We start from the raw sequence: 12,364 nt of genomic DNA, 5'->3' as shown, positions 1-12,364 counted from the left end.
CCTACATGCCTGGGAAAGGTGAATGGCATTGGACTCAGCATTAGGAGAGAAGGACAAAATAGCAGGCGAGAGATAGCACCTTAACTGAGAGAAAAAATGGGCAGCTTTCCTTTATTCATTCTCGGGATATGGGCCATGCCCATCCCAAGAAGGACTGAACAGATTGGGACTCTTCACTCTTTAAGAGAGAAGGCTTGAGGTATGACCTGATGGAGGTTTTTAAAATCATCGAGGGGCTTGATAGTTAGAAACTCACTCTTCAAAGAGCCAGCACATGCATGATGGGCTGAATGGCCTTCTTCTGTGCTGTAGGTTGCTTGGTCCCGCCTGTTGCAGGGCTGAAAATTCACACCCGAAGTCAATGGACCTTTTGCTGGTCTGTCAGATTTCCTGTCCTACTCATGACAATTCCCCTGGTGGACGGGACCAGAAAATCCCACCCTATGATTCTAAGATAATTGTAAAAGAGTCCAAAAGTCGAGGACATAGATATAAACAAGGGGAGAGATGGTGGTATAGTGGTAATGTCACTGGACCAGAGGCCCAGGCTAATGCTCTAGGGGCTGGGTTCAAATCCCATCATAGCAGCTGGTGGAATTAAAACTCAATTAATAAAATCTGGAATATAAAGCTAGTTTCAGTCATGGTGACCATGGCATCTATCATGAACTGTTGTTAAAAACCCATCTGGTTCACTAATACCATTTTGGGAGGGAAATCTGCCATCACTACCTGGTCTGGCCCATACGTGATCCCAGGCCCACAGCAATGTGATTGGCTCTGAAATGGTCGAGTAAGCCACTCGGTTCAAGGGCAATTAGGGATGGGCAACAAATGTTGGCCTGGCCATGAAAGAATCAATAAAAAAAATAAGGAGAAACTTCTTTAATCAGAGGGTGGTTAAAATGTGGAACTCATGACCACATTAGGTGGTTGCAGTGCATAACATAGATGCATTTAAGGAGAAGGTAGATAAGTACGTGAGAGAGAAAGGAAGTGAAGGATATGCTGCTGGGTTAGATGAAGCAAATGGCGGGGGTGGGGGAAGGGGAAGGGGGAGGAGGAGGAGGAGTTTGCTGTGCAAGCACCATGTGGGGCACAGACCAATTGAGCCAAATGACCTGCCTCTTGTGCTGTTAAAATTTTATACGACTCTATAGGCTGGGATTTTATAGCCGCAAATTCTCACCCCTGCCCCCTCCCAACCACTGTGCGACCATAAAATACAGTGCATGAAAGCAGGGTCCATAATACGGCATCATCATGCCAGTCCCAGACATGATGGAAGATGAGAGGGTACTGAAATCAGAAGCCATTTTTAAATCACCATTTTAACAAGCCTTTGAGTTTGCTGAAGTGTCGCTTCTACACCATTTTTCGTTGCACGCTGCATTTTATGGGCGCAGGCGGGGGAAGGCTCGGGAGTGCTTTACGGCCGGCATAACGCGGCAGCACAAGGATGGGAGAAAAGGCCTGCCACCCAGACCATGGTGGATTGAGGCAGCAGATTGTGCCGGTAAAGGTGGCATCGTCTGTATGATTTTTTTCACTTTTTAAAGCCATCAACAAAAAATAGAGACAGATTCAGAGAGCAGTGGGGGCGGGGGGCTTTAAATTTGTAGCCATGACCACCTTCCTGTTAACGGCATGGCCCCCTCTGCCAATGAAATCCCGGCGTAGACTCCCGATTGGGTGTGGAGCCCCCGCCCCCACCCCCCATAGGCCTCTAATCGGCCTCCTACCCGCCTGACAGCCGTTAACTGACCAACAGGCAGTTGATCGGACAATCTGAGATGGCCGGGGCAACAGCAAGTGGGACCACTCACTTTCTGTTTCGCCTACCTCACCCGGCTGAAAAACGCAAAGTCCTGCCCTGTGAGTGCTGTATTATCAAGAAAGCTTTTGCCTGAGATTTCTGCCCCTTTAAAATCGCTTCAAATCTCCGCTACTGGCATCACACTCAGGTTCTTCCCTCGGGGAACCAAAGAAATGATCCAAAACAAACCAAGTGTAAAATGTGTGGCCGTATCACTGGGAGCAGCAAGTGGTTGCTACCCCTGAAGTCAGAATGGCACGCAATCATATTCCAGCTCAGTGCCTGTCCCCTGCTGCTGCACTACCCAGGCATCTCAGCTCCAAGACCATGGTTGTGGTGAATCTATGGAATTCGTTGCCACAGAAGGCTGTGGAGGCCAGGTCATTGAGTGTATTTAAGACCGAGATAGATAGGTTCTTGATTGGTAAGGGGATCAAAGGTTACGGGGAGAAGGCAGGAGAATGGGGTTGAGAAACTTATCAGCCACGATTGAATGGCAGAGCAGATGAGATGGGCCAAATGGCCTAATTTCTGCTCACATGTCTTATGGTCTTATGGTGTGCAACCTCCTGGCTACCCGCTAAGGGTGTGCTGCACTGTCAGCAGTCCTGCTTCTCAGATGAGACATTAAACTCAGGCCCTGTCTGCTTATTCGGGTGGATGTAAAAAAAAAATCCCATGCTGCGATCTGTAGCAATATGTGAAGTTTTGTCAGTGCCCTGACCCCCAATTAAAACCATGGAAACAAACACAGATGAATCGGTCATTCAACTCATGCGCTGTTTGTGGAATCTTGCTGTGCACAACACCACATTTCGCAGCACAGCAATGCTTCAAAAGGAATTAATTAATTAGTTTTTCAGCTGTGAAGTGCTTTGGGAATAAGGCAAGGCACCAATGCAAATGTGATTGCTTTTGTTCGACAGGATTCCGACACAGCATCAGTTAATCCAGTGAAACAATCATTAAATCATCAAAACTCCCCGGCAGCGATTACATCCTCAAAATGAACCTGAGCTCACAGCCTGAGCCTTCACTGAGTGGGAAGGTACAATTTCGGGGATGCAGCCGAGACCTGGACAGGCACGAGAGCCACCACGACAATCTGAACAGCAAGACGAAAGAAGGAAAGATGAAATTCACCTTTCTCGCCAAAAATCCAGCGTTTGTGTAAACTTGTGGCAAAGAAGACTGGAGCCTGTGTAATCGACATGAGGAAATCACTGATGGCCAGATTTATAATGAAAGTATTGGACGGACTCCGCAGACTCTTACTTCTGTGGGAAGAGGTGGAAGGTGGGGTGGGGGTGGAGATGAGAGTTCAAGAAATATAAATGAACAGCATTTTTCAAACAAGTCTTTTTTACTTATTTTCAATTTAGCTGAAAACCGAGGAAAAGACGTCATCTTACAGCACTGAGTGCATGATTGAATTTCTTTCCACATATTTACAGCTCCAATGCTTTCTCTAATTATCACCGGCCACTTCACTCATTCTAAACTGGCCAGCCCTGCTGCCCAAAAAACTTAAGGTTTCATTTTTTTGTATTGGTACGACTGCTTTATATATCATCACAGTAGATCGGATATAAGGCACGGAAACAAGGCCATTCGGTCCATTCAGTCCATGCCAGTGTTTATGCTCCACTCGAGCCTATTCGAAGGAGAGGGAAGTTGTCCCTGGCATTCAGTAGTGGATGAGAAGACAGGAAAGTTTGTGAAAAGGAGAACAACAGGTTGTTGGGTAAGGATTTTGGCTTTAGTGTGAGCCTTTGGAAGAACCTTCTCAGATATAAAAGCAGTGCGCACCTCTGAGACAGAGGGTGTGGATTCAAGCCCCATAATCCATGCTGACACTTCCCAGCGCAGAACTGAGGAAGTAACAGACTAGAGGAGGTAGCGTCTGTCAGGTGGAATATTAAATTGAAAATTTAAAATTCAAAATCCTGGAACTCCCTCCCTAACAGCACTGTGGGTGTACCTGCACCTCATGGACTGCAGCGATTCAAGAAGGCAGATCACCACCATCTTCTCAAGGGCAATTAGGGATGGGCAGTAAATGCTGACCCGGCCAGCGATGCCCACATCCCATAAATGAATAAATTTATAAAAAAACATAGAGAAATACAGCAGCCAACTTTCACACAGCAAAGTCCCACAAACAGCAACGAATTATATGACCAGATAATCAGTTGCTTAATGGGAAAATATTGGGCAGAACACCTGGGAGAACTCCCTATTCTTCTTTGAATAGTGCCATGGGGTCCCTGAGAGGGCAGATGGGGCATCAATTTAATATTCCATCTGACAGGCACTACCTCCTCTGGTCCATTGCTTCCTCAGTACTGTGCTGGGGAGCATCAGCATGGATTATGTACTCAAGTCTCCAAATGGAGCTTGAATCCACACCCTCTGTCTCAGAGGTGCGTGCTACTTCAAAACCTGAGAAGATTGTCCCAAAGGCTCACGTGCACACAATGGTTGAAATCTTTACCTTCCCACCTCTTGTCCTCCTTTCTACAAACGTTCCTGTCTTCTCCTATTTCACTAAACAATGACAATCATTATTCCTCCTCTAAGCTTTCCTGACCTTCAGATTGGCTGAGCTTCCTCTTCCTTGCCGAAATAAAGGCGAAATACTACGGATGCTGGAAATCTGAAATTAAAAGCAGAGAATGCTGGGAAAACTCAGCAGGTCTGACAGCATCGGCGGAGAGAGAAAGACTCGAAATGTTAGCTCTGTTTCTCTCTCCACAGATGCTGTCAGACCTGCTGTGTTTTCCCAGCATTTTCTGTTTTTATTATCCTCCCTGCTGAAATTGAGATTATCCTACCTGTTATTTTAACCTGTTCTTTTGTATCCCTCAGCTTCTCCTAAACCCTATCACCATCAGTCCTTTAACACTCACAGTTGGCATCACCTAACCACTCTTTTCCAAATTACTCTGGTGCCTCACCTGTTTCTTTGAACCTTGTTGGCTTTAGAGCCCCTTCACACTTTACCTGGACCTCTCAATCTTGACATGGTCCCAGTTAGTGAGTGATGCTGGTAACCTATTTGACAGTGGCTGGCCTTCATCTGATGTACTTACCTTTTTACACACCTTCCAACGTTAGTCACTGTTCTGGAAGCAAGAATAGAGATCCTGCCTGATCCTTTTCCAAGGGCAGAATTTTGTGCTTGATGTGCAGTGGCGGGCATGGGTGCAACGAGTAAGAGACTTTTTAATAAAACTCATCTACGGGCGGGATAAGAGGGCTCAGTGGGATTGTCAATCTGGTCTGTGAGTATTTATTGCAGAAAGTTTTTTAAACTTGCCTGTGTGATCTGTAGCAGTTCAGAACGAATTCCAACAGCTTTCTGTGTACTTTGAACCTTCAGGTCAGCACTCTTCAGTCAGGAATCTTTATGCAGCTTTCCAGAGGCCTCCCCTTTAGCCTGGGTCTGGCTTCTGACATGTCCACTGGAGACAGTCCTCTGAGGAGGAAGGGAGGGGTAGAAAAAAGAGGAGGCCAGGAGTGCACAATCAGCCTCCAGGGGAGCTACCTTTGGGAGGACAGGCACAAGGGGTGCAGGGCCAAGAGGTGGACCAAGATGGAAGAGGCCACAGAAGACGCCACTATCCAGCTGCCAGGGTATACAGACGGCGAAGCAGCTACCTCAATGTGACTGAGTTGCAGTGCCGAAGGAGGCTTTGCTATCAAGGGAGACAATCAACTACATCTGTCAGATGATTGGGCCTGAGATCTCTCCTAACTGTGCAGGTGGAGACCCCATGCGGCTCTGAAGGTCACAGTTGCCCTCAGCTTCTATGCCTCTGGCTGCTTCCAGGGCTCAGTGGGTGATCTTTGCGGTGTCTCCCAATCAGCTGTCCACACTTGTGTCAAGCAGGTGACAGACGCTCTGTTCAGTCGTGCATTGACCTTCATCCACTTCCACTGCGACCAGACAAGTCAGGCTCAGTGAGCCAGAGGCTTCACGGCCATTGCAGGCTTCCCCCACATCCAGGGTGCTATAGACTGTACACATGTGGACATCAAGGCACCAGCAGGTGAGCCCAGTGCCTTCATCAACAGGAAGGGCTTCCACTCCATGAATGTGCAGTTAGTGTGTGACCACAGGATGCAGATTCTGCAAGTCTGTGCAAGGTCCCCTGGCAGCTCCCATGATGCCTACATCCTCAGACACTCCCAGATGCCGAGGGTCTTCAGTGCTCCGGCTCGGCTGGATGGATGGCTGCTGGGTGACAAGGGCTACCTCCTCAGAAGGTGGCTCATGACGCCTCTCCGCCATACAAAATCAGAAGCTGAGCAGCGGTACAATAGGAGCCAGGACTGTGGTGTAGAGAGCCATTGGTCTTCTCAAGATGCGCTTCCGATTCCTGGACCACTCAGGGGCCGCACTCCAGTACCCCCCAGATTGTGTGTCGGTGATAGTGGTTGCATGCTGCCCTCTCCACAATCTTGCTCTGGAAAGAGGGAACGCAGTGGACGATGAAGACATTGATGCAGTGGATGCGGCTGCACACGATGAGCCCAGCCCTGATTCTGAGGATGAGGAGGCACAGGGGAATGATGAGGGGCTAAACGCTGACCTGAGACTACACCAAGGAGGCAGGGACACCCAGGAGACTTTAATCCAATGAACCTTCAGCTAGCTCCACACAAATGGATCAGCAGGACCAGCCTTGCCTGGCGCTTCCATACTCAGCATTTGAGAGCTAAATCTGCCGCTTCATCAGCAACTGAGAGCTTTGGACATTAACCTCAATGTCCACTCAAACATTCATGACATGTATGTAAAACATACAAATGCAGAACAAAGGAGCCACCCTCAGCCATGGTAACACATCTGGTTTTAATTTTCACCATCATAAGGTCACACAAAGTCAAACCAAAACGTTTTTCAACCATAAACAAATAATAATTCCCTAATCTAGGGCCAACACAAAAGCACCAGTGAGAAACCCATGCCTAACATGCCTTATGTTTACATTTACGGGTGCTATGTCTTAATGCTGGCCCATTGCTCGGAGTGGGATCTGAGACCCCCTGCTGACTCTGCTGTCCTGTTGGCCTCGATGACCTTGGCGGTCATCCTGTGGCCTGTGGAGCCTGTTCTGGCCCGGCCTGGGAGGGATCTGCCAGTTCCACGGCTGGCATTTCCCCAGTCATCGCAGCCTCACCCGAAGAAGCGGTCACTGGGAGAGAGGCAGAGCAGCTGTTGCTCTAATCCGAGTGACGAGAGAGGAGCCCGCAGAGACGACAGGCAGCTGCTCTGCTGACGTGAGGTCACTTCGGACCTCCCTGCTCACCATCAATGGATGGACAATGAGCTGGGAAGCTTGAAGCCCAGACCATCTCCCACACTGGCAATGACCAGCTGTGGCCACTGGCGCTGTGAGGGCTTGCAGATCCAAGCGTAACCCCAGGAGAAGCTGCTTGTTCTTCTGGAGGCCCCTCTCCATGAGAGTCGCCACTCTCTTAATGGGGGAAGCATGTCACTCTGCCATGAGGCTCATTGCATCACTGATGCTCCGCGTGGACTCCTCCACCACGGACACCAAGCCAAACATAGTCTCATGCAACACTCCTAGATGCTCCCGCACACCCGGCCACATTTCCTGCAACTGCTGCATCATGGACGACCCCAGAGGCACATCATCAGGCAGCGACTGAGCATGTGCCTGGTCTCCTGCAGTCCTCCGACTGCTGGTGCCATCGGCACTTTCTGTCTCTGCCAGCTCCTCCACCGATTGTGAAGTGCCCTCTCCACTGTGCCCCAGGACACTAACCGATGGTGCAATGCCCATCGAGGTGCTAGTATCTGTGCTGGTGCCTGCCTGGCAGAAATGGTGTGATGCAGTTGAGACTTGAGGGCCCTCAGGTGTGAGAGGGGGCAACTGCCGGCCATGCTCTGATGATGCTGAAATGAACAACAAAGACAGTGGATCAGTTAGCGTCCACACAGTGACACACTTCATCCCTTTCCCCCTGGCTCATTATGCACTCACCCTTCCAAAACCTATGGAGATGAATATTGGTGGGGTGGCAAATAATCAGGAGGAGACCCTAACAGTACAGGGGGATACAGACGGGCTGGTCAAATGGCCTAAGAAATGCCAAATGGAATGTTATGTGGATAAGTGTGAGGTGATGCATTTGGGCAGGAGAATCAAGGTATGGGAATACATGATGAATGGTAGGACCGTGGAAAGTAAGGAGGATCAGAGGGACCTTGCTGTGCATGTTGACAGGCCTGTTGAGGTAGCGGGACAGGTACATAAGGTGTATAAGAAGGTAAATGCCATATTTGCCTTTTTAGCCGAGGAATAGAATATAGGAACAGGGGGTCATGTTGCAAGTGCAGAAAACGCTGCTTAGGCCACAGCTATAGTTCTGTGTGCAGTTGTGAAATGAGCTTCACGGGAGGGATGTGATTGGAGTGGAGAGAGTTCAGAGGTCATTGACCAGGATGCTGGCTGGGCTGGAGAGTTTGACTTATGAGGAGACATAGCATAGACTGCGGTTCTTTCTCCTGGAGCAGAGAAGATTGAGGGGTGACATTATTGAGCTTTATAACAATATATGAGGGGCATAGATAGGGTCGACAGAAAGGAACTTTTCCCCTTAGCGGAGGGATGAGTAACCTGGTGGCATTGAGGTTGACAGGTGAGGTGATGAGCAACTTTTGTACACAGTAATGTGGGACGCATTGCCTGAAAGGGTGGTGGACGCAGAAACCCTCTTAACATGTAAGAAGTATTTGGATGTGCAGTTGCGATGCCATGGCGTACAAGGCCATGGGGATAGTGGTTGGAAATGGGATAATGTGACTTTGGAAGGTGCTTGACACGCGCATCTTCGAAGGGCCGAGGGACCTTTGTCTATGATCCACACGTTTGACTCTATCAGTCTGTGACTGAGCAATGTTGCAATCAGCAAGGGCAGAGGGATATCCCATGGAAGAGCAATCATCGGTGTTATGGATGATGGGAAGACAGAGCAGACGTCACTGTTGACCTCAGATATCTGGCCGTTCCACCCCAGCCTCACCAACACCAGTAGATCTGGGCAGATGGCGCCTCTCAAGCTCCAGGGCCTCCTGCTCGAAGCGGCTTAACATCATGAGCTGGGCCTGGCCGCCTCCAATCCATGAACACTCAGACACATTGTGACATTCTTCTCCTGAAAAACAGAGAAGACCATTCATTGCAGCTAATCGCACACGGACTCTGCACGCGCACACCGCACCCCAACCTCAGTGGTCCATATCAGGCCTCCAGTGTCTCCTGTCCATGCTACTGCTGACCAGTGACACAAAGATAGTGCGCCTGCTCCCAACCCCCCCCCCAACAGCCTTCTTGGACACATTCTCTGTCCATCACTTTAGGTCTTAGCTCTCAAAGCAAGGAGGCACAACTATATGCAGCGTTGAGGGCAGCAGATGGCTGTTGCCCACGAGACCTTGAGGCTCCCCTTCCACAATCTCATCACCGTGAATGGGACATGTGTTGCAGTTCTGAATATGCGCCGAGCTGCATCTCCTGCAGGTTGCCCCCAGAGTAGTCATGTGCGACTAAGAGCAACACATGGTGCGGGGGAGAACTCATTTCATGAACTACTCAGGCTGATGTAAGCATGGGCACTATCTGCTTGCCCACCCAGCGTACCAGAAATGCCCAACATGATTCAAAGCAGTCACGACAGTAAGACTTGGGGGGGGTGGGGCCCTCAAAGGCTAAGGCTACCTGCTGGGTTAAATGCCCAATGCCAACATGGTACTCACCCTTCCAGAGCCCAACAAATCATTGAAGTGCTTACAGCACTGGATCCAGGTGCACCGCACCACATTGTGGGAGCTCACCACCTCCGCCACTTCCTCCCAGGCATGTTTGGTCATGTAGGGGCGCTTCCTCCTCCCATCCTGGGGAACCAGCACCTTCCACCGTGCTGCCACCTCCTCGAGGAGGGCAGCAAAGCAGTCATCAGAAAAGCAAGGGGCGCATTGGCCTACCCTCCAGCCTGCCCTGGTCCTCTGCCCTTCCCTCCAGCGTGCCCTGCTCAGCCGACCCCCTGCGATGTGATCTCGACGTGGCCATTGTGAGCAGCCTACAGGAGGCTGCCAGGCCCTCCTTTAAACAAACTGCCATTGGACTTGGTGGTCTGTGCACACCCGCCACAGCTCGCATGCTCCCGCTATTCACGGGAGTCGGAAATGCACTGGGTGGGCCTTAATTGGCCCGCCCGCGCCAAATGGTGGTGCAGCTCTGATTGCGGACGCCAATCGGGTCCACGCCCACCCATGGCCACTCCTGCTCTGCCCACCCGCCCACCAACCAGAAAGTTTTGGCCCAGGAATCTTACAGTACAGAAGGAGGCCATTTGGCCAATGGTGCCCATGGCAGCTCTTTGAGAGAGCTATTCAGGTACTCCCACTCTCTTTCTTTACCCCACATTGTCGTGAAATTTTATCCACTTCCAGTCTTTATCCAATTCCCTTTTGGAACTTACTCATGAATCAGCCTCCACCAGCCTTTCAGGCAATACATTCGAGATCACAACAATTCATTATGTGAAAAAAAAATTCTCCTCATCTCACCCTGGTTCTTTTACCAATTACCTTAAATTTGGGTCCTCTGGTTCCCAACGTCCTGCCAGAGGAAGCAGTTTATTTTTATTCACACTATCAAAACAATTTATGATTTTGAATGCCACCATTTAATCTCCCCTTAACCTTCTTTGTTCTAAGGAGTTGATCTCGTCTCTGCCCATAAGTGAAGTCCCTCATCCCTGGTAACATATTAGTAAACTTCCTCTGCACCCTGCCTAAGTCCTTGACATTCTGCCTAGGTGTGGTGCCCAAGATGCCAGCTGAGGCTTAATCAGTGATTCATTCCAGAGTTCTCAGACATTAAGGTCCATCATTGCACCAACCTACCCACCCCCGCCAGTCCTCATCGCAGCTCACTTTCCCACAAAGCTAGATGTGAAAGTAAGCTGAGAGGAGGTTGGAAGAAGACTGAAAAGGGACATAGACCAGCTAAATAATCGGGCAAAAAAGTGGCAGGTGGAGTATAATGTGGGAAATTATCACTTTGGTTGATGAAATGGAAAAGCAGAATATCCCTCAAAAAAAAAGCGAGAGACAAGTAAATGTTGGTATCCAGAGGGATCTGGGTGTCCTTGTGCATGACTTGCAGAAAGTTAATTTGCAGGTACGGCAAGGAATACAAAGGTAATTGGTATTTTGGCCTTTACTGCAAAGTGCATGGAGTACAAGAATAAGGCAATCTTGCTGCAATTATATAGGGTTTGGTGAGACCACTGCTGTTGTACTGTGCACTGAAGTGCCTTTATACTTCCTTCAGAGGGGTTTGGGGAGTACTGGGTGTAACAAAGGATCACTAGATGGATTCCTGGGATGAGAAGCCTGCTCTGTGAGGAGAGATTGATTAGAATAGACCATATTATCTCATGTTTGGAAGAATGAGCAGGGATCTCATTGAAATGCATAAAGTCTTTAGAGGGTTTGATAGAGTCAGGGTAAGCGGTTGGTCATTTAAGATGGAGATGAGGAGAGGTGTGATCACTCAGAGAGTTCTGAATCTTTAAAATTCACTACCCCAGGGAGATGTGGATGTTCAGGCATTGAGCATATTCACGATAGAGATCGATAGATTTGTGGGCACTAAAGGAACCAAGAATTTTGGGGATAGTGTAGGGCAGAAACTCAGCCGTGATCTTATTGAAATAAGGCCATGTGGACATAGTCTCATGTCCCTATGCTCACACTGCTTCCATGGCTCAGATCAGCTAATATGGCACAGCTAATAAGGCTTGTTTTATTTTTGAGTTTGAGCCTTTTGAAATCTGGACAGCTTTAGTATCACATCAGATGATCCGTTCACTCACTGAACTACTGCAGAAGAATTCTTGTAATAAAACTCAGCCCAATTGACATGGTAGCCTTTAATCTGCGTAATCCAGTGGACATATTGGGTGGAATTTAATGCCCTGGGCATTTAATCAGGTGGGAGGAGATGTGTGGGGATCCTGCCACCTTCCTGCCTCCACACTGACCAAGTCCATGGTGGGAAGGCCCATGGATGGCTTACCTGCCCTGCCACTAATTGAAAATTAATTGGAAAATTAATGTGCACTTAAGGGCCCTTTCCTGCTGCCTCTGGTATTAACCCAGTGGTGGGTGGGGCAGTCGCTTTGCAGGGAGCTCGACAAGCAAACCCAATTGAGGGACCCAGCATCAAGAAGGTGGCGATGGCGGGTGGGGGGGGAGCTGCTGAAAGCCACCCCTCTGCCCTTGCTGCTGACCCCCCCCACCCCTTCCCTGCAACCCCCATCACATGACCTCACTTTTGTCATGGCTCACCTGTGGCCTGGAATCCCGGCGACGAAATTAGGCCTCAGGCGGGTGTCGTACCCGCAGCAGCCTCCACCTCCCCTGTGGGGCTGCTGTTCAACAGAGCTGCTGGCCTCTGATTGGCCGGTGGCCCTCGGCGCTCTGGGCAGGGCAGGACATCTGCCCAC

At 49.5% G+C, this 12,364-nt stretch overlaps 1 protein-coding gene across 1 annotated transcript in view; it reads right to left on the bottom strand.

Annotated features, from left to right (window-relative positions):
- Positions 1–12,364, bottom strand: part of opn4a (opsin 4a (melanopsin)) — an 82,170-nt gene that overhangs the window by 69,496 nt on the left and 310 nt on the right. The window contains exon 2 of the mRNA XM_041176105.1: positions 2,960–3,093. Within this exon, the coding sequence (XP_041032039.1) occupies positions 2,960–3,093 (134 nt within the window). The remainder of the gene's footprint in view (positions 1–2,959; positions 3,094–12,364) is intronic.

Source organism: Carcharodon carcharias, chromosome 28, assembly GCF_017639515.1.
Source record: "Carcharodon carcharias isolate sCarCar2 chromosome 28, sCarCar2.pri, whole genome shotgun sequence".
Taxonomy (NCBI): domain Eukaryota; kingdom Metazoa; phylum Chordata; class Chondrichthyes; order Lamniformes; family Lamnidae; genus Carcharodon; species Carcharodon carcharias.
This window is presented reverse-complemented; position numbering and strand designations above follow the sequence as displayed.